Source organism: Hippichthys cyanospilos, chromosome 6 (assembly GCF_059441005.1).
Source record: "Hippichthys cyanospilos isolate Australia breed blue-spotted pipefish chromosome 6, RoL_Hcya_1.0, whole genome shotgun sequence".
NCBI lineage: Eukaryota > Metazoa > Chordata > Actinopteri > Syngnathiformes > Syngnathidae > Hippichthys > Hippichthys cyanospilos.
The window spans coordinates 18,272,501-18,294,535 of NC_142374.1; the positions used below are offsets into that span (position 1 = coordinate 18,272,501).

The 22,035-nt window shown below is 40.5% G+C and overlaps 2 protein-coding genes across 6 annotated transcripts in view; both read right to left on the reverse strand.

The window, feature by feature from the left end:
- blm (BLM RecQ like helicase) overlaps window positions 1–6,841 on the reverse strand; it is an 11,076-nt gene extending 4,235 nt beyond the window's left edge. The window contains exons 1-16 of one of the 4 annotated variants that reach the window (XM_088416871.1): window positions 6,512–6,840; window positions 5,815–5,875; window positions 5,226–5,724; window positions 5,016–5,136; window positions 3,956–4,059; window positions 3,750–3,864; window positions 3,012–3,673; window positions 2,707–2,886; window positions 2,515–2,633; window positions 2,301–2,414; window positions 1,732–1,830; window positions 1,485–1,633; window positions 1,303–1,409; window positions 453–613; window positions 192–387; window positions 1–110 (exon numbers count right to left, since the gene is read on the reverse strand). The exon at window positions 1–110 is cut by the window's left edge and continues 81 nt beyond it. In XM_088416871.1, coding sequence (XP_088272997.1) covers window positions 1–110; window positions 192–387; window positions 453–613; window positions 1,303–1,409; window positions 1,485–1,633; window positions 1,732–1,830; window positions 2,301–2,414; window positions 2,515–2,633; window positions 2,707–2,886; window positions 3,012–3,673; window positions 3,750–3,864; window positions 3,956–4,059; window positions 5,016–5,136; window positions 5,226–5,724; window positions 5,815–5,875; window positions 6,512–6,606 — 2,892 coding nt within the window. In that variant the 5' untranslated portion in view covers window positions 6,607–6,840. Of the gene's footprint in view, window positions 111–191; window positions 388–452; window positions 614–1,302; window positions 1,410–1,484; window positions 1,634–1,731; window positions 1,831–2,300; window positions 2,415–2,514; window positions 2,634–2,706; window positions 2,887–3,011; window positions 3,674–3,749; window positions 3,865–3,955; window positions 4,060–5,015; window positions 5,137–5,225; window positions 5,876–6,511 lie in introns of all 4 variants that reach the window. The other 3 variants (XM_088416868.1, XM_088416869.1, XM_088416867.1) reach the window with 3 other exon arrangements.
- A 1,444-nt stretch (window positions 6,842–8,285) lies between these two features.
- Window positions 8,286–22,035, reverse strand: part of LOC148422540 (ras-specific guanine nucleotide-releasing factor 1) — a 29,257-nt gene continuing 15,507 nt past the window's right edge. For both annotated transcript variants that reach the window (XM_088417569.1, XM_088417570.1), the window contains exons 11-27: window positions 21,591–21,654; window positions 21,207–21,349; window positions 21,024–21,106; window positions 19,841–20,089; window positions 17,342–17,712; window positions 16,491–16,610; window positions 14,848–15,018; window positions 14,590–14,696; window positions 13,750–13,862; window positions 13,588–13,648; window positions 13,104–13,207; window positions 12,937–13,021; window positions 12,123–12,320; window positions 11,975–12,054; window positions 11,555–11,672; window positions 11,408–11,476; window positions 8,286–9,810 (exon numbers count right to left, since the gene is read on the reverse strand). In XM_088417569.1, coding sequence (XP_088273695.1) covers window positions 9,718–9,810; window positions 11,408–11,476; window positions 11,555–11,672; window positions 11,975–12,054; window positions 12,123–12,320; window positions 12,937–13,021; window positions 13,104–13,207; window positions 13,588–13,648; window positions 13,750–13,862; window positions 14,590–14,696; window positions 14,848–15,018; window positions 16,491–16,610; window positions 17,342–17,712; window positions 19,841–20,089; window positions 21,024–21,106; window positions 21,207–21,349; window positions 21,591–21,654 — 2,229 coding nt within the window. In that variant the 3' untranslated portion in view covers window positions 8,286–9,717. The remainder of the gene's footprint in view (window positions 9,811–11,407; window positions 11,477–11,554; window positions 11,673–11,974; window positions 12,055–12,122; window positions 12,321–12,936; window positions 13,022–13,103; window positions 13,208–13,587; window positions 13,649–13,749; window positions 13,863–14,589; window positions 14,697–14,847; window positions 15,019–16,490; window positions 16,611–17,341; window positions 17,713–19,840; window positions 20,090–21,023; window positions 21,107–21,206; window positions 21,350–21,590; window positions 21,655–22,035) is intronic.

Consider the following 22,035-nt stretch of genomic DNA (forward strand, 5'->3'; position numbering starts at 1 on the left):
GGCAAGCAATTGAGTCCTCCTGCAGTCCATCATGTTCTCGCAGAACTGCACCATGCTGTGCAGGTTGTTCAAGTGAGTGGCCTTGGAGTTTCTGTCACCCTCTCTGTCCACTGTCGTAAAGAAAAAGGTTGGCAAGGCCGGTTTCAGAGCAGGGAACAACTGAGTCCTTGATTGGTTTTGACTTGACGTACTGTTGATGATCCTCTTGATGCGGTGCACGTCCGAGTAGGTGTAGAAGAGAACGCAGTGCGAGATCTCCCCGTCTCTGCCGGCCCTCCCCGACTCTTGGTAGTAGCCCTCCACCGATTTAGGCAGACTGGCGTGGATCACGTAGCGCACGTCAGGCTTGTCGATGCCCATGCCAAAAGCGATGGTGGCACAAATGACCTGGCGGGGAGGCGCGCACGCTTGAGACATCGAGACGAGATCCGCCATTTCGTTGGTGAGCTCACCTGGCAGCCGTCCTGATTGATCCACTTGGTCTGCACGTGCTCTCTGGCGCCGTCACTCAGACCCGCGTGATAAGACAGCGCGGAGAGGCCGGCTCGCTGCAGGCTTTCGGCCATGCTGTCACAGTCGTTTCGGGACAGGCAATACACGATGCCCGAATCGCCTACGCAACAGACGAGATAACAACGAAAGCCGGTCAAAGAAGAAACAGCTGTGAAAAATCATCTCAAAATATATAGATTGAACTCATTCACTGCCATTTATTTTTCAATGAGGATGGATGTGGGGGTATGTGATTCTGCTCCGCTGTAAAAGTGGAAGCAAAAATGTGGGAAGCAACTTTACTGATGCACAACCACCAGATGACACTAATGCTGCATTTTAGATATGGGATTCATACAATTTGATGAGACAATGTGTAGTATAATTGTTTTTTTTTTTTTATTATCACATGCAATACAAAATAAACAATAATTAGTAAATAAACTCTAAATGAGAAAAAACTGTTTTGCAATACAAATAAATGCAAAATAAAATGATCTGATTATATGCTGTAATAATCGATTAAAAAAAAAAATTGACAGCCCAATTGAATACGGTATCTTGCGGGTATTGAAAGGAGCAAATTCTTTAAAATGGCTGGCAGTGAAAGAGTTAATGATTAGAAATAAGCCTGAATACATTACTGACTGTTAACACTGAATATTACTTGCGCTGAACTGAGTTTTCTTTTCTTTTTATGGATCTATTGGGCTTGAGCTTGTCTGAGAACCCCATTGAGAACAACCTCACTATATCATCTATTGCAAGTAGGCAACCTCGATAAACAATTATTTCCAAACAAGTATTTACGTGGGTAGTGTTTCTTGATCCAATTAATGCAGTCCTCGTCAACCTTTTTGGGTTTTTTGGGCAGCACAGCATATTTAAGGTTTGCGCGGTTAAAGCTCATAGTGAAGCTGGAAACACACACACAAAAAGGAATGAAACTCCAAAAGCGCAGCACAATAGCGTAAAGACAGAAACACACTTACACCTGAGGGCGCGTCATGTTGAGCTGGTGCAAGATGTCCGTCTGCACACGGGGCGTGGCCGTGGCAGTCAGGGCCATCATGGGCACTTTGGGGAACTTCTGACGCAGCTCGCTCAGCCTCTTGTAGTCCGGACGAAAGTCATGCCCCCACTGGAACGGTGAAGATCACTTATTTAGTGAGTCATTTGGGGAGGGGAAAAAAAAAAAAAAAAGAAGTCAGCTTTTGTGTTTGAGAAAAGCTTACGCACATGGCTGACGCAGTGAGCTTCGTCTATGACAAAGCGAGCCAGGAGGCCTCGCTCGTAAAGGTTGTGGAGGGCTGAGATGAGTTTGTTGCTTGCACCGACCTGGAGGATGGAGAGGGAGTACGCGTCAGCCAACAGTATATATATCCCAAATTGTTGTCACCCACCATGAAAGCAAGATATATTTTTGCATTGAACACAAAAAAATAAAGATATTTGCTTTTACCTAAAAGATCAAATTTTTGGATTTTATGAACTGTTACAGACTATTAGTTCAAAATAATAACAATAATAAATCCAAATTCATTGATAAAACAGAACACAAACACATTAATAAATTGTTAAAATAATCACTAGTTGCAGCCATATACTGTATGCTGAAATGATCCGATTGGTTTTCATTAGCTTTAAGACATACAGTACTGTAACCGTGAAAATTACGAATCAAAACACAGAAATCTTTCAGTCTGAGTTGAGTGGCTCCAAATAATAATCAGTAGAAGTTTTACTTTGAGGAATAAACATTTAACAATATTCTAATTTTGTGAGATGCACGTACATAAAACTCTCACCTTCTCAGGCGTGACATAAAGAAGTTTAATGATGGGCTCCTTTCTCGAGAGCTGCATGTAGATCCTCGTCGCTTCGCTGTCACTTTTATCACCAGACAGGCTTGTCGCTGGGATCTGAAGAAAACAAAGGAAACACAATTAAAAACTTCCTCAAGCAGCTCGCACAGTTCTCCCCATACAACCACTTTCCAGCGGCGCATGTTTGTGAACATACATCCAGAGAAGTGAGCTTCTGGACTTGATCCACAATAAGAGATCTGAGCGGCGAGATGACTACGGTGACTCCGGGTGACAGACAGGCAGGAAGCTGGTAACACAGACTTTTACCACCACCTGCAAGGACACGTCGCAGCCATTAAATGTGGACATCGCAAAGGACGTGGTCATAATCCCGCTGGGTGCAAACCTGTGGGCATGAGTACAAACTCATCCTCCCCGAGAACAGCGGCATTAATGGCTTCAAGCTGGTTGAAGCGGAACTGATGGAGACCAAAGCGCTTGTGGAAGATCTTCATCATTTCCTGCGAGTGGGGGAAGTTGAATCCTCGGAAACGGTCGTGCGCTGGGTTTCGGAAGGTGGGTTCAGCTATAGAAAATGGATTTTATCGTAAAGGAGACTTGACAACTTCACGCAAGCACAAAAAGGTTTTACCGCACATACGGGACACCTTGAAATCAGGCCCTAATCGGGACAGCTTTTCAGCGACTTACCCGGGGAGAAAATTTTTGCAGGTTTGGGTGGAGGCGCAGGCGTGGCAGGTTTCCTCTCCCATGAGGACCTACTCGGCCCACCTTCTTTCACTGCCGTTAACTCGGTCCCGGAGGACTTGGGCGGCCCTGCGGAGCTGTGGGGTTCGTCGAAGTAGTCGGGAAAGTCAGACTCGTTCAAGTCATCGATGTCAAAGTCATCTGAGAAAAAGTCATTGGGGTCAATGTCTTCCACTATTGTGACTTCAGGCGGTGGATTGGACTCAATCTGCGCAGGAGTTTTTGTCTTCTCCGGTGAGTAGAAAAGATCTTTGCGGTCCACATCTATGATAGCCTTTTTGACGTTGGAGATATTGTGAGGTGTTTTTGCGATGTTGTGGCTTGATGGAGAATCACAGACACTATCGATTTCCACAACAGATTTCCATCCATCATCGCAGCTTGACGGTTTTCCTTTCATAAGGCTGTCGGAGTCACCAAGGTCACAGTCCACAGAGAAGACAGAAGATCTCCTGATCTGAGGAATGCTCTTTGACACAGCGGGTAAAAAGCTGCTGGATGAATCCGAGAAAGATCTGTCTTTGATGCTCGGATCAGAAATCACAGTGCTGTCCGGCTGCTGAGTCCTGAGCAAGGCGTCACCACCGGTAATGAGAATCCTCTTTCTGGAGGGGGAGAAGAAGGCGGCGTCACACAATGATGAATATCATGAAGAAAAGTACAGTTGTCAGTTGTACCCACCTTTGAGCCCTCTTCAGCAGAAGCTCATTCCCGCATGACAGAGCGATTAGCTCATGTTCAGGGATGGAATCCACTAGACCGCAAATACACTCCATGATGCTATAGAGTTCATCACCTGTGAAGCAAAATATACAATTGGGCATGGGGGAAAAAACAAATGAAGAAAAAGTGATGCCAAGTGATGTCAAACGACGAGAGGCACTAACTTCTCTTGCCGGTTGAGTGCTCAGCCGAGGGTTGATGGCAGGCCGCGGGAGATCCTTTGCATTGCAAATGATCATTTTTGTTTTCAGCAAAACATGGCTTGGATCTGTTCAAAAGGAAGAAAAAAAGCAACATTTGAATGTTGGTTAAAAACTAACAAAAAACAAACAAAAAAAAAAAAGCAGGTGTAAAAGGCAAATGACACGAACGATTTTTGTTAATAATAGTCGTTTATCCAAGAGCAGCACATAATTTCAAGGGGACTGCAGAAAATGCCAAACAGAAATAAATTTATAATAAAGAAAATATTTGCAAAGGTTTTATTTTAATTCAACAACAATGTGATCATTCTGCTCACAGGTAAAACCTCGGTAACGAGATTATTATTAATTGCTGTGGAGACGCTGAAATTCAGAGGATTTGGACAATTTAAGACTAAACTAGTTCTCGAGGTGACTACTTAATGATATTAACAACATACATTATCATTAGAGATGGGCAAGTATCGATATCGAGTATCAGTATCGGGGCAATACCTGGCCTTATTTCAGGGTATCAGTACTCACAATAGCAGCTGATATGAGTATGAGATGCTCTCTGAGAAGTTTCACGCTCACTTTAATTTGAAATTACAAGAAATGTAATTTCAAGACATTTTTGGGAAATGTTTTCATGGAATAGAACGGTATTTCTCTAAAATGATCTGTAAGTGTTTTGGGGGAGAACATTTTGTGTCTCAAAAGTACTAGTTGTAACTCTACTTGAGATCAGTATCCGTGACTACTCGAGAGTACTAAACTGGTCGATCTGATTTAAAAAAAAATAATAAAATAAAATCATTGCACATTCATAAAACACAGTAGTTAAGAGAACAACAGTTTACGTAGCAACAGTTACAACTTAACGACTTTGTGGGTGTTCGCTTACCAAACGCTGTTTAAAAGGTATGATTACAATAGAAAAAAATCATAAATAAACACAGCGATGCTGTCACTTACAATGTGAATGAATAGATATTGTGTGGATGAATTCAAGGTGAATTAAAAGAAAAAAATAACTCACATAGACTCCACAGGAGACTTGTTGTGATAGCTTTCTGGAGATGGCGGTATGTAGTCGATGTAATCTTCAGGGTCAGAGTTAACACTCAACTCATTTGACTTGACCAATTCTTTATCGTCATCTAAGAAGGGAAAAAAAGGCACTACATGTTCTCTATTTGTTGCAGTTTTTAATGCAAAACTCAAACTGCAGTTATGAAATGTGCTTTACCTGTCATGGGGACATCATTATTTTCCTCTTCACTGTCACTGACAACAGACTTCATATGACCTGGGTGACGTCTTCTAGGTGTGTTAATCGGAGAATCGTCTAATTCACTCTCTGCAAGTTCTTTGCTCTCAATCATGTCATCCGTTGCTTGAATTCCATCTGTCGTTAGATGACGCTGCCCCCCAATGGATTCCATTTTCCCTTCAGCTGCAACAAGCTGGCTGTCACCATTGAATGAGGTATTCTTTGCTTTGGTTGGAGTTTCAAAGTCATCCAGATCATCCCAGTCGTCGATCTGGAATCCAAGAGTCTCATCCAAATTTACGGGGGTGCTGACATTGTTACTCAATCCTGGTCTGTCAAATTTTAGGGGTGATGGAGATGCTTTACCCGAAGATCCCGATAACGACGGATGCTGAAAAGCAGGGCCGATGTCCGAGTTGCATTTGGAATTTACAGTCAAGAAGTTTTTGATTGTTGACTTTTGAGAGGTCTGGGGCTTGTTTGGAAACGTCACATACGGTTGAGTCACTAGACTGCTATTAGGGACATTGACAGTCCTGCTTGCCAAAACATTTGGGCTATTTACCTTGCTTGAGGTTTTAGTCAAGGTGCTTCCTGATGAGGGCTTCTTTTTAAAACAAAATGGCCTGGAATATCAACAGGAGAATGGTTAATATGCTGTAATGATGCAGATGAACTTTAATCATGGTTGAGCTTAAGTATTAGAACTGAGTCTTCAATATCTCAAGAACTGCGGTGCAAGTTTTTTTTCAAGCCTTATACTATGGCCCCTATTGTATGTTTCTTGGACGGTTTGAGTCTGTTCAGTGAAATTTCGTTGCCTTGTACTTGTGCGAGTTTAATGACTTTAAAAACAACCTTGGAACCTTGTGATGAACCTAACATGCGTGCCTGTTTTGTTGTTATTCGGAGCGTTAATAGCGCTGGGGAAAAACTGTCTCTGATTCTGTTTGTTCGACTTTTTGAGAGCTGTGGCGTCGACAAGAGGGCAACAGTTTAAAACCTTGATGAATTGGATTAGATGTGACAAACATTGTTTGAATGCATGGACCTAACATAACATACATTAGCAATGAGCACAGGCAAAAGAGTGCTTAACATAAACATGTCGGGCTCGACACCTTCTAATTTATAGTCAAAGCAAACATGACACTACATTAATTACTTATGACGTCAGAGTTTTTATCTCTGTTTACGGGTATTGATGCTAGAAGATAACTCGATCAATTTAAAACGCGAAATGTTCGAACTCTTCTACTTACCCCACTTTAGGTTTTGCCAGAGATCGTTTGCTTTGGGCGCTGGTGCTGTGTCTCGCCAGCTGCTCCTTCAAATTATTCTGAGGAAGATTGGACATTGTTGCTAAAAAGATGAGCTAGCAGCTAGCTAGCTGACGAGCCTACTTTTTTGCCGCGCTAAATTCACCGTTTACTCAGGACTTTGTCACGATGGGCGTTATCGTGACGATTAGCCATAGAGACATGCCCAAAGAGATAGCGGCGGGTTATAAAACGCTACATTTTGTACGGTGAAACAGAAATGCGTTTCCTGGGCTTGTCACAGTAGCAGTCTAAAGGAAGGTAGTCAGACAAGGCGCCTTATCAACACGGCTTATTTATTGGTTGAGATGTTACGCCGCTGAGAACTGTGGGATATGTAGTTTATAGGACCTTGTCAGGCTGCGTAAACCAGGCTGAAGAAAGTGACTTCAAAAGGGTGGTGCAATTGTGTGGGTGGCGGCACTGAAAGTGGGCAAAAAAATCAAAATGGCCCTTTTGACGTTAGTTTTGGGTGACGACAGGGCTGTAGAGCCTCGGAAGCCGGTCTGGCCCCAAAATACCACCTCCACGCGGAAATGTGTGAGATGCGTTTAGTAACACATCTTTCCAGCAGAAAGCTCACTGCCTAAATGGTTGAGTTTAGCATTTGGTTTGGAATAGCCAATCGTTTGTCATTTTCACGGTGCGGAACAAGTGACGTCACAAAACGGCGCGCCGATACGAAAATAGTTAAAAAGAAGTTAAGCAAGAACCCTTTTTGGGTGGAGTTAAAAAAATAGTGGGCGGGGTTATCAGGAGTTCGCAGTTGTATGACTTGATTTGATTAATTATTACTCATTTGAATACCTCTGAAGTGGTCAATTAAAACATAATTATTTTATACAGGCATTAAAATGAACTCTGTACGTTTGATTTAAATATTTAACGTGCCTTTTTTTACTTAGAAATGCATATACTGCAATCGAAAGTAATACCTAATCTAAAAGTCTCACTCATCCATATAACCAGTTTGGTTGTACAATAGACAAACGATTGTTTATGTAACTAACTCTCTATGAAAATTGTTTGCCTGAAGCCCTGTTAGACTTTTTACGTTTTCTAATTGTTATTATTACATCAATGAACCCCGAAATACAAGCACCATATGTATTTTAAAAATCATATGGATGATCTACAAAAACACTTGAGACAAAATGCCCCTGAGACAAAATGGATTTATTATCAAGAGGTAACTTTGAAACATAATTGTTTTTTAAAATCATCAATTTCTTTGATTATATATGTATTTTTATATTTATTTAATTTTCTTACAAAACGGGGAATATTTCATTGTGTGGAAACATGAGGGTTGAAAGATAATTTTCATACCACTGGGTATTGCTAACAGCAAAAATGTTTATTTGTTCATATACCTTAGAAGAGTATTATTGTATGTGCATGTATAAGTGTCTAAAGTATAAGTATATAATATTATTTTGTCTGTGTTGCATGCCTGCCACGTGAGCTTCAAAAGTGTCCTGTACATACATAGTAAAAATACATACAAATATTCACAGAATAAGCACTACATTACTATAATTCCTGCTAACAGAAATGGTTATAGACAGGATTACAGTATAAATGCAAAACACTTGATTCCTACTCTAAAGTCATGGGTCCAAGACCACACTGTTATAGCATTTTTTTTTATGTTTTGAAGCTTGGTGTATATATATATATATATATATATATATATATATATATATATATATATATATATATATATATATATATATATATATATATATATATATATATATATATATATATGAAGGGATTACACCGTTCCACATTGAGGGATATGGAGGGCTAGCATGTACAAAATGTACAGCATGTGAGAAGTGAATTAACAACAAGGTACAAAATACTTTCTCATGTTTATATAAAGAGCAGGTCACTCTCGTAGACTACTACAAAAATAGTGTTTGAATGCTGCAGGCAGAGGTCATTCACGTACGTTTTTCTTTATCATATTGTTAATAAACAGCAATGCATATAACAGAGTGATATACTGTCACGTTCCACAATCACTGGAACAGCAAGATGGACAGATTGTCTTTTAATTACAGAGGAGCAACAACCTTTTTACTCTACACAAATATCGTTGAACACTTACCGCCTTATTTTTTGAAAAGTACTTAAAAAAAATCCCAAATAAATTTGTAATTCAAACAATCGTGTTATACTGAAATACAGTAGTGTGGAATGACCTCCACGTGGAAATGCCTGGGATGGGTGCAGTACCACATGCCCCCAGCAGAGAGCGCATTCCCTAAATGCTTTACAATAAACAACAGAAGAGGCGTAACCTGTCTTGTATGAGCGACGACTGACAAGACAGGAGACCAAGAATTAAACAGACAAAAAAGTTGGTAGCAATTTGAAAATATTGATGAGCATCACTTTCCAACAATATTTATCTGCAGTTCCTGCCACAGACCCAGCTATGATAGATATAATTAACTAGATATATATTTTCATATAAATGGTTATTTGTCAACAAGGTAACAGTCTGTCATCACCAACTTTCTTCCCTACCAAATTACAATTTTGTTTGTGACCAAACCAGGCACAATAGCTTCTGTTTCTTTAGTCATTGTTATTTTTTTTTCCTGGATGCTGTCAGTATAAAAATAGTCTATGGTGCAAAACATTTGGGAACATTTGTTGCAGAGCAGAAATGAAGAGACCCACCTGTTTTTGTTTTGGTTTAGGAAGCATAGAGATGGTTTTGCTTACCACCCAATGTTGTTCCCGTTTCTTCCTATCTGCGTACGCGCGCAATCTCCGTGTTCTCCGTGCTTTTACCTGATTAAATGCGTTTTTTACAATGCTACATTGTTTGCGGACAAACTAATACTTGTGGATCGAACTGAAGTCAAGATAGCTGGCGAGTGTAAAATTTACACAAAGCAAAATAATGTCATTGGTCCCATGGATTTGAATGAGACGAACCAAGGCGACCTCTGTTATTATGCTTCCGAAAAAACAAAAAAAAAATCTTCTGCCATCAAACCATCTTAAACATCTACTGTACAGAAGAACAAATATCTTATACGACAATGCAAAAGTGGATGTGAGTTGATGTCATATTAACAGAGGAGAAAACATAGCATAGAGAACCCCCCACCCCCGCCCCTTTTCTCCCATCAGTTGGAGACTTTGGGCTCAATTCTGAGGGACGCTTCGTACATGCTTTCTTCATCCAGAACAGCGCTTCCGTCCAGTAGATACTGGGCTACCTGCAGAAAAAAACAAAATGGCAATATTTAAAAATCAGTAGAAGCGACAACAGAATAATTCTATGCGGTGAGTTTATAAACATTGTGCTTCTATACAGTAAATGAAATTGTAAATACCGTAAATCAAATATAAGCCCCCCCCCCCCCCCCCAAAAAAAAAAGAAGCCCAAAAGTATGAGCGCGTTCCATAAATGCTAACTTCAAGATTAGATTTTTTTTTCTCGACACCATAAGCCGAATTTTGACACACAGATGCACATTTTTATGTCGGCCATTTTCTTACTGACAATAATTACCGCAACAGGACAAGCTAGCGGGTGGAAGTCAGTTGGCTTTTAAGCTGCCAGTACCTGTTGGAGCTAACAGCAGCTCTTGTTTGTTACAAAAGTTTGTTACAACATTATTTTCAATAAAAGAAGCGAGCAGACTGAACCAATGTCTGAGTCCTTCCTTGTTCACACACAGGATCTTACTAAAACGGAGAGGGTCATGTAGAGGTTATGATGTCTTCCAGCTGATGTAATTAAGAGCAGGAAGGTATGAAGCTGTGTGGACCGGTTAGAGAACACGCAAATGTATTCCATTTGACTTGTTTATTAATTGCAGTTTTTTGGCATATACACACACAATCATAAACTTGGTGGAACTGCAACTTCAGCTATTTATGGCAAAATCGAAGTATTTACAAGGATGAAATTTATTCTGTTTTTCTATGGTTTTGACAATATCAACAAATTCTGTACACAGCAACATAGAACACTCAGGAATTTGATCCTAAAATTAAGGGTGCATCCTATCCACATGTGTATATTTTTATATCACATTTGTTATATAAAAGTAAAAGTTTAATATATATATATAAGTTAAATATATGTGATTTTAGGATGAACTTTAAATGTCACCGAACTTACAATGATTTTATGAACTTTAAATCAGCGAAGCATTGCTCGTAAAAGGAAAGATTTGTTTTGAATGACAGGTTCACAGAATAATCCTATCAACTCATTCAATCCCAAAGATGTATTTTTACATATCTTTCAAGAGTCTTAGACATTCAATCCGAGGTACTTTATTTATCTATGGAATAATTATTATACGGTAATTTTGAGACCCTTCTTTACCCTAATATTTAAAAAGAAAATCTGTAAATTAGAGTAGAATGTCTGGACACTGTAAAGACATATAAATACGTCTTTGGGATTGAATGAGAGGATGCGGGTTTATGGTATCGATATATGTGTAATAAAAAACGACAGCGGTGGTATTCATATACAATTGCTGTGAATGGATAGGGTAAATAATGGTAAAATGTTAAAATAACCGGCAGCCATTTGGTTGATGTTTGAAGGGCAAACGTCATAATTAATTCAAACTTATATTTGCTGCTTTTTTGTGCAAGTTGCAAAAAAAAAATCTGAACATTTGGTTATTAAAAGTCAAACATGTTCACTGGAAAAGGTTATTGTGCATTTTAGGTCCATTTTGAAATTTCATTTAGAATTTTTTTGTGAGTAATGTATAACCTTGTCAAAGGAAAATGACTAATTCCATGTCTGTATAGTTTAGGTAACCCTTAAAAAAGACTGGAGGGTCTGACCTTTGGTTGAAGATCAAGCTTGTAGGCCGTTTGCTGAAACTGTCGGATTTCTCTGATGATGTGAGAAATCTGAAAACGAGTAGAAGCGGAATATTAATCAGTTGGTAAACAAAAAAGGCAGAAAGCGAGCGGACACATGCATCTCACCATCCTCATCTTTGAAAAGTTGACCAAATTGTCTTCGGTGTAATTTGGTGTTCCCTCTTCGATGAAGGCCAGGTCTGTGAGATACATGCCCAGATAGGGCACACACGGTGGATCACAGCTGGAGAAAAGAGATGTTATTATTAGTAAATATCTTCCCTTTGTGAAGATACTTCACCATTGTGCAGTATTTTGACCATTTTTGTGTGTTTTTTTTCAACATCTTTTCGTCAGTATTTTACCCAAGGGATGCTACATGCCTAGAACTGTGATAACTAAGTGGTCGTGCCATGCTGAACTTTGACATGTTGTCACAATCTGGGTGAAATTTCAGCTCCCTAGTGTCTTCTTTCAATGCTTTCAATGCTACACAAGGGTTAAAACAATAAATAAATAAATAAGTCATTGAAAAGCTTGACTCACTTCTTCAGAGCCTCTCTCAGGTTTTTGAACCTCCCTTCTGAAGACACCAGCTTCTGCAGCTTGTCAATCAGAGCTTTTGTCTGCGGGAACATTGCCGTTTAACAAACAAACTAACGCATACGAGTGAACGCATCGCATTGCTACGCACCTGCTTGGACACCTTGAGCCAGGTCTTTTTGAGACGGAAGACAGAGCTTCGGTTGAGGGAGGAGGTGATCTCAAGCACGGCGTTGTAGTTATGGAGACAGCGGCAAATGTCGGCAACGGCCACCCATTTCTCGATGACCGCCACCCGGGTGACCACGTCGTCCGAGCGCAGGATCTCTGTGGCGATGAGGTTGCTTATCTGGCACGAGAGAGGAGCGCGAAAGAATGGTTGACGGCAATAAAACTCATTCCATGCCAGGGACGTATTTTCATGTTTTTTTTTCGAACATTCAATTCCAGATTTAAGTATTAAATCGATACTTAAGTACATAAAAGACATTAATTTCATGGTGCTTTAGTATTAAATCAGATATTTAAGTATTAAATGGATACTTAAGTATCTGGGTTTGTATGTGTGGACTCTTAAAATACTGAAAAATACGTCCTTGGCATTGAATGAGGAAACAGAGATTTTTAACCAACACCACCATCTTATAGTCCAGTGTTCCTTATCAGCATTTTTTTTTTTACTAGCCACTAGGAGGCAATCTTTTGGTAAACAATGGGAGACAAAAGAAGTTGCTATCGAAGTATTGATTTTCCACTAGTCTGCAGGCATGTTACTGTTGTGTTGGTACTGTATATAACAATCTGAGTGTGTCTGTTATGTTGAAAATATGACTTTCTAATCCTATTAATTGCACATGAAAAAGACTTTAACCATCAAAATAATTATAGATAACTTAGTAACGTTTTACTGTTGAAAACGGCCTAAATAAGATTCACTGTATACTCAAAACTTGGATGTCACATACATCATTGAAGTGCTTGGTGGTCCTCATAATGTAGGGAGTCTTCTCATTCTTGTCATTCTTCATCCAGCCTTGACCAAAAAATTCCCTATCATGATGAGAACCAATACTTTTAGGACACTTTTTCTCTTTTACAATAAATTGCATTAAGAAAAGGCAGTTCGACTCACTCATATGGGATGACCTTAAAAACCAGATGGTCCAGCAAGGTGAGCTGCTCTGCTACCTCCAAAGCCGAGTGGTTCTCAAAGGGGTCGGCCTTCCCTGAACCCACCTGAGATCAGATGAAAGTTTTGCATACAACGGTGGTTTTACACAGATGTGACTTCTCTTCTGGTGTTAACATTTCTTCTATTGTAAAACAAAAGTCCAATAGGAATGAGTTGTTAGTGTTTCTTTCATTTATTATTATTATTTTCTTTTAGCTCTGAAGTAAGAGCAAAAAAACACAAAAAATGTCAAGACAGGGTGCACTGAAGTAGTATTTCTACTGATGTTTCAGATGTCCTGCTGTGTGACTGGTCATTGAATGCATCTCCACTCAAATGCAGGTAGTGTACTCACTTCCTTTTGCTTCTCTATTAGTTTATGTTCATACTGAGCTAACGATTCCATTCAATTCAAAATCCACAAATAGTAACAAACGTCACTCACCAGTTGTGTCACGTCTTCAAGAGCAATTTGATTGTCACCGTGATCATCCTGAGTTAGAGTTCTAAAAGTGCAAAAAAAAAGTTACAGTAGTAAAAGTTGCCTTAGGTGGAGAGTACCGTATGTGGTGGAATTAAATATTAGTGCAGCAATTATATGAGGCACCTGATGATATTGGCGGCTGCTTTTCTCTCTTGAGTGAGCAGCTCCGGATCGTGCATCACTTCCTCCAGGAAGGCGATAACCTTCGTTTTCAACTCGTTGTTACTTTCAAAGTCCTGGAAGGACAAATAGAGCGCTTGTGTTTTTGTCTTATTTAACTGAAGGCATGTGTCTTAAATTGCAAAATATTCACAGCAGCATGGATCTCACACTGCCGAAAAAGAAGTCAGTTGTATTTGATTAAAAAGTGGCAAACTGACATTTTCTGACAAGAAAGGTTTGTATGTGTGCATAGCAATGGTGCTAAAATTTGATTATTGTATATGCCACACCAAATGAGTCCCGGGTTGATTATTTTTACTGACCATGAAACAGGGTCAAGGACTTCGTAAATCCTGGCCTTTTTTATTTATAAATTATTATTCAAAATGAGTTATCAGGGCTTAATTTGCAAAATTGATGTGCCAGTAAATGCAAAATGTGCTTTAAAAGTTTTGGGTCATGGGCCGAAAATTTTCTGGGACTTTTGATTTATATATTCCTTGTGCGTATTTTGTCCAGTCCTTTGATCTTTGCAAAAGGCATTTCACCCAGGTAGCAGGAATTTCACCTAAATAGTCACAAAATATCAAATTTCAACATTACTCGAAAAAGAATATTACAGTTTTTAAAATAGTCTCTAATCGTGACTGCTGTTGTTATGGTTGCAGCCAAGAATAACAGGAGCATGGCCATCGCGTGGATTAATGGTGTTCCTCAGGACTGGATTCCGGCTCGAAACTGAACCCCGTTTGACAGTGTGTATTGAAGTTCTTGCGTTCGAGCTTTGAAAAGTGTGTTTACCGGCGAGTGTTTGGACACCCAGTGTCTGAGAACGTTCAGAACCCTGTTGGTCGCCGCTCGTCTGATCACAAACTCTTTGTCGCCGTTCCTCTGATCCGTTGGGAAGCCTGCATGGGAAATTTGAGCAGACAAGTAAACACTATTGCTTTATGGAGGCTTTGAGAGTTTACGCTCTGGAAGTCTGTGTATTGTGCAAAGCAATAGAGAACCCGAGACTAAAACTAGATGATGCTTTTAGAATGGATGGTGGATGCGCACCTGTGCTGGCGAGGGACATGCGTCGATATTTTTCCTTGGTGGGGGTGCCCTCATTGGCTCCGGCTGTAGCGATGGCAAACGCGGAGGCAGCAGACAGCGCACTGCGGTTGTTGTCCAGCTCTCGACATGAGGACATCACCATCCCGTTGTTGTAGGAGAAGAGAGAGAACTCTGAAACAAGATTCAAAAGGATTTGTTGTCATTTCTGCGGCTTTGTGTTTTTTTTTTTAAAGCTATCCCAAAACACAATTTGGACTCAATATTAAGGAAGGGTAATATGTAGGTTAATGCATTCATTAAAAATGAGGCAGAGATTTTTATTTATTTATGTTTTTGTAAGCCACTGTATCATGATACACAGTTTGAGATGAAAACAGAATGAAAATGAGAGGTGCAACAATGATTCAACCACAAAAAAACATAAACTTTATGAACTCAGTTCTATTCAACAGCTTAACTCAGCTGAGTCGAACCAGTCTGCTCGTGAAGAAGAAGAGGAAGTTATTGACGTCATAATAGCTAACAGTGGCACTTTCCAGTTTACTCATAGAATATTGTTGTAGCATAAGGATGTTATTACACGTGTAATGTACATATAACATTATTTATGTATGAATAAATTAGTGTCTGTTGACCCCAAACATAATCGCTAGCGTGCTAATGCTAATAGTGATTGCTAACCAGTTAGCACAGGCAACTTTTTTTGGTGTCTAAAAGTTCAACTGTATAGAAGATAAAACAAATATATATAGCAGTATTCGTGAACTTCAAGTTACGTTCTACCTTAGTAGATTCCATTTTTAAAAAAAACAACTCATGTTTAACATCAGTAGATTAAAAAAGAAGGACAGAGTCAGGGGTGATTAATAGATGGAATAATTGATAGATTATTCGATTTTAAAAACGATTCCAAAATGAGAGCCGGAGTAGACAGGAAGATATTTAATGTACTTGCTGCAGAATTGACTGCCAGCGCTTCCTAAAGTCGCCACTAGGGGGCTCGTCAACCCTACGCAAGCACCCTCCAGCCTCTCCTCTCCAGCAGCAGGCTTTGGTATTCAAGATGGTTGCAGCTAAATATAGCCACCAAATATCAGCATAACAGAGGAATCAACAGATTCTGCAGTCCGCTATTTAAATCCCGAGAACATAGACGCATTACAAGAGGCGAGAAATCTTACATGGTGAGCGTCGCACGCTTGCACCATTTGACTTGCTACCAGGGAGGCATTTTTAAAAGGCATTTTTTTCTCTCCCCCTGCAATGAGATTTAGGAGGCACAGATAATCTTGGCTGCGGTGAAACAGCCTCATTATCCGTGGGTGGAAAGGGAAAACACGCTCTCGATGTAGTTGCTATGACACAAGTTTCCCTGACACCTACTCAAGCCAACGCTGGCTTCCCCTGCATGTTTCGAACCGTCGACTCGCTACTTAAGCTTTTGACACGGTGCCACGTCTCCTTTGTGCTTGCTTTCGCACCAAGACGATTAATCAAATTTGCTCAATCCCAAGCAGCAAAAACATATGCCCGTCTTTGTCTTCTATTTATGTCCTGAAAGCTGCCGAGGATGAGTCGGGGTGGGGGAACATGCGTCTGTCTTGGCGTAATGACGTCACGCCACCCTTTGGAACAAAATGTACCTGAGGAGTTTTTGCATTTGATGTTTTTCGGGGTGGTTGGCGACTTTGTAGGCGAGGCCTCCGGGTCGGCGTCATCGCTTTGGTTTTGATCATTGTCGCTTTCTTCCCGCACGGAGAGATCTGCGCCACAGCACGACAATACAGTTAAGAAAGTGCAGTTCGGTGAGATTTTCATGCTGAGATTGGTTAAAAGGCAGGGTGGCCATGCATTCGGTACCTTGGAACTTCTATGGAGACTTACCGAACACCGGGGAACCATTAAAAAATGTTGATTTAGTTTTTAATGCCGTTTTTAAAAAAAAATGGCACGCTGATTCCAAAACTGCAATCGGTTTTTGTCTAGCACGGCAATATTTTTTTCACCCTTTATTATAATTATTAATCTTCAAGTTATATGGCAACTTTTTTGTGCAGTCACAATTTAGACAATGCCTTGAGAGGTGTATGCAGCTCCTAATAAGACAATAATATCAATATCAAATGTACATCCGCCAACACTGCTGATTCTGTAGGCTTGGAGCAGATCAGATTGACGCAGCAAAACAGAATCTGAAATCTGACTGGACGAATGAATTACATACACACATACTACAACGAATAGACCGACGCGAATAAATAAAGTATATTAGAATTTTAGTCGTAAATGTGGATCAATGCTTATAGAGGCACTCCTCTTTTGCCTCAAAATCCGTTTGAGCCATCCAATCAGTGCCTACCAAATGCGCCCCACATGTCAGTACCCCTAAAACCTCTGATCCCAGAATCACCCGTCAGTACTTATGATAACGTTAAGGCCAGCACAGAAGCCCTTGCTGACTCTGACCCCCCACCACCACTGAAAGGACGCTTACCTTGTTTGCACACGGAGGTCTCCTCCATCTTGTCCTTCTTGTCCTCTCCCTCATCTGGTATTTTGCTGCTAATGGGGCTGGACACATAGAGTTTGTTGATGTCCAAGGTGGTCTTGCTGAACGGGGACATGGAGGAGTACATGCTTGCATAGCCATTGGAGGAGCAACTCAGGGCAGCCAGGTCGAGAGCTTTGCCACCGGTGATGATGGGGATGTTGAGGGAGAGCTTGCGTCGTCGGTTCGGGGACGAGTTCTTGGCGATGGCCAGGGGGGGAGGGGAGGAGAACTTCCTGCTGGCCCTCGGGGAGCTTGGTGGTTCTCCATACAGGAGTTTGTTATTCTGACTGCTTGCAAAAAACAACTCCAAGGACCTGCATCACAGCCACATACATGCAAATTCAAACTCAGGGCTGAGGAATATGTCTGAGGAGCTTTGCTAAATACACATCCCCTCCTCAATTATGTATGCAGTCTATTTGCGTCCACGTCTGGACGATTCGGAGGAGCATACAGTGCAGGCTGCAGTGTTGCAGTGGGAGGGGGGTTGGGGGGGGCACTCTACCGCTCCCTGCCACCCTCCTGGCGACCTCATGGGTTCCCATAAATAGCACAGCAAATGATAGCGCGCATGGCCGCCGCTGACACAAGCAGTGGAGTGTAGGTGTCTCACAGTGACATGACAAGTGCCGTGGGGTGGCCAATGCTGCAGGGCGTGGGCAAAGGGGGGGGGGCTGCAGCTGATCATAACCCCGTGGCGGGGGGGCTTCTGCCTCGGGCCTGCCCAGAGTGAAGCGGGCCCCACCGCAACGCTCCATCAATATTTCACACCGGCGAGCTTTTTGCAACGGGGAGAGATGGGAGGCAGGCGAGGGCGGGGTCCTGCCGCAGCGAGCTTGGTTGCCATAGCGCGACCGAGACCGGTTGAGACACTTCCGCAAGACACACCGGGCGCAATTATTGCCTTTGACCATGGGAAAAACGCACGCTTGTTTGCAGACACGCCGGCGTCTCTGAGCGTTTGATTTGCGGGATTTACTCGACGTTGTACTTTAGATTGGCTAGCACAAATTTCTCTACACAAGGGTCAAACCGATTAATCGTCCAGACGATTCAATCTGCTGCTATTAGCACTTTTAAAATGTCAAAAATGATCCTTTGACGTATTCACACAATACATCAAGAAAGATACTGTACATATGATAATGGAATTCCGATATTCATCTCCCCAAAAAAAGTCCAATTTTGTTGAATTTTCTTTTGTATGTAAAGGTAAACACCAATCAGACCAAATAATTGGCTAGCCTAATCTGTTGCTTTTAAGATTGCAAAATTCGTTCTTTTTGATTTTTTTTGTATTTATTAACACGTTAAAAAAGAATGGTGTATACGATAATGACTTTCAGATATTCACCTTAAAAAGATCTAGCCCCCCCCCAAAAAAAAAATATACTGGCCAATTTTTGTTGATTTTACTCTCCTTTGCAAAAGTAGAAAAAAAAATTAGAGCTTGACCAATTAATCAGTTGATTAATCAGTCCATTTGCTGCTATTAGTGGTTTTAAAATTGCAAAAATGGGACTTTTTATCTTTTAGATCAGTGGTCCCTGCCTGCTCTAAAAACCACATCATCCTTCTCACGATGTATGTAATATCAACAGCGGCCAGAGGCGGTGCCAAAAAAACAAAGATCAAGCACAAACGTTTGAACTGTTAAACTAAATCATCTCCAAAACATTATTTTGGGTGCAGCCCACACGCCCTGGTACCAGATGATCCACGGACCGGTACCGGTCCGCGGACCGGAGGTTGGGGAACACTGTTTTAGATGTATTAGCACATTCCAACATGCAAAAAAATTGACCAAATTTTAATCGAGATTAATCCAGAAAATAACTAACAATCAATTACTAAATTAAGCTTTAGTTTTTGCCTTAATCTTTATTGTTGTAAGTGTTAAGTGAAAAAAAAAACGATGTTGGTTGGGTCCAACTCATTATCAGTGCACTAGGTACTGGTATCTGGAGTGGTCCAATGAAGTAGTACCCCACAAAGTAGTTCTTCCAATGTATAACTTTGACTTTTACTTTTAACACCCTTGATCATTGTCAACCCTTTCCACAAGGTTAACAATTGGCCAAAAAAATGAATTTGTTTCTTGTTACATGTAGCTCTTTGGTAAGCGAATGTTCTTAGGAGTATGATGAGATGGATTGTTTTCCATACAATTTGTATTAAAAAAAAAAGCATGCAGCCTTCGGCATTTTACTATGAGAATCAGATGGTACTTCTATTTTTACAGTTGATTTTTACAAATGTTCCCTCTTGGAAAAAGTAGTCATTTACCCTAGACGCGAATAATTTTTCCTATGGGGCACATTACACCCACTCCACCTCAATTTCTGATTAGATCTGGGGGGATGTCAAACATCACGAATATGACTCGTTTTGTTACCAAGCAAAGCTTTCAATAACGGAGTAAGTTTCATTGGCATGACTCACCGAGCGGGGATCGCGCTGATGGGCTTCTTGTAGATGGTGATGAGTTTATCCAGCACCACGTCCGCGGTGGTGAACACGCGATAGGAGTGCAGGAAGGTGTTGAGGAAGTCGATGGAGAGGAAGCGTAGGTCGGTCAGCCTCTCCAGAAGACGTTCCACGCTGGCGTAGCGGATCTGCAGCACCTTGCACGAGTTCATCATCTTGCTGAAGCGGATGTCCACGTCGTCGCAGTACAGACTCGAGTCGGACCTGCATGCAAAAAGAATATTAGAATTCTATTCAATTCAAATGGACTTGTCTATTGTCCCTGGCTGAAAATATACGTCACAGCGGTGACCATCATATCCAAAATATTAAACATGAAAACTACCGTATTTTCCGCACTATAAGGCGCACCTAAAAGCCTTAATTTTTTTTAAAAAGCTGATGGTGCGCCTTATATATGGATCAATATTGAGATTGGGATTGGTAGATGGGGAATGAACTGATAAAGTAGCTTTACCTGTTTCTTTTGTTTGTTTACAGTTGAACAAGGTTGCTCATATTGACATTGAGTTATGATGCTATTGAGAGTTTAGAGTTATTTTTTGAAATATTATTGTTATTACTTTGAGTATATTGTGATTGAAAAAGTTTTAAAATATGTCATTAATTGAGAGTGCGCCTTATAATCCGGTGCGCCTTATATATGGAAAAAGTTTTAAAATATGTCATTAATTGAGGGCGCGCCTTATAATCCGGTGCGTCTTATATATGGAAAAAGTTTTAAAATGTCATTAATTGAGGGTGCGCCTTATAATCCGGTGCGCCTTATATATGGAAAAGGTTTTAAAATGTGTCATCAATTGGTGTGCGCCTTATAATCTGGTGCGCCTTATAAATGGAAAAAGTTTTAAAATATGTCATTAATTGAGGGTGCGCCTTATAATCCGGTGCGCCTTTTATATGGAAAAGGTGTTAAAATGTGTAATTAATTGAGAGTGCGCCTTATAATCCGGTGCGCCTTATATATGGAAAAGGTTTTAAAATATGTCATTAATTGAGGGCGCGCCTTATAATCCGGTGCGCCTTATATATGGAAAAGGTGTTAAAATATGTCATTAGTTGGGGGTGCGCCTTATAATCCGGTGCGCCTTATAGTGTGGGAAATACAGTACTTGTTTGTCCCATTGAAAAAGCTTACTTGATCATCTGTGGGACGGTGACTTTAGAGTTGTCTTCAAAGGCGTTCATCATGAGTCCATTGCAACGGATGTTGTCAATGCACTGTGAGACATGCAGGGTATGAAGTCAACATAACTATTGAGAAAAAGAATGTAAAAAAAAAAAAAAAAAAAAATCTGCAAAAAGATGCTTGGGGACATGCCTGGCTTATGTCACTGGTCCACGCAGACTTCTCCTGCCTGGAAGAAGCCACCAAGATGACTGTAAATGACTGACTGTCCTTTGGCTCCACAACAATCTTGAAGTCCAAGTGCTCCATGTCCTGGCCGCCTTTGTCTGATTTAGCTGGGGACAAGAGAATAATCCATAAAGTCACATATGAACAGAAATGCACATTTTAAGCATCATGAATACATCGCTCATTTGTGTGATTTTCTGTTAAAACATACATCTTCTAAATCTGCTTCTTAAATGCTTAATAAATAATGTTATAGATATTTAAACAAATGTTTATTATGTTATATACAAATAGCGCAATATTACATTCCTGCAAGGTGCAATGCAGTGTTATGAACAATACACTCACACTCATCATCAGTCCCCTCAGGGTCTTCCATCAGAGTGCAGTCTATAAGGGACACCACGCCATTCTGCCAACACACAATGTGCATTTAGTATCTTTCTTCATGCCAGCCTCAGTAGACTCAATATACTGTTCATATACCGGTCTATTAATATTCAGACACATGCTTCAAAACGCTTTGGATAAACCACAAGGAAAATGACACAAGGCTTTCTTTCAATTTCTAAATTTTCCAATTGGCGGATTATGGCCCTTCAAAAATCAACCAAATCATTTTGAACTTTTTGCCCTTATTTACTATACCTATTTACAGCATAGAAACACTTGTGTCATTATTTATTACACATAAATCTGCATCATAACATTGCATCAGTAAAAACAGAGTGACCAAAAAAAAGGGCCCAAACTCTAATTAGGCCCCGTTACTTAATGTTTTGAATATAATAAA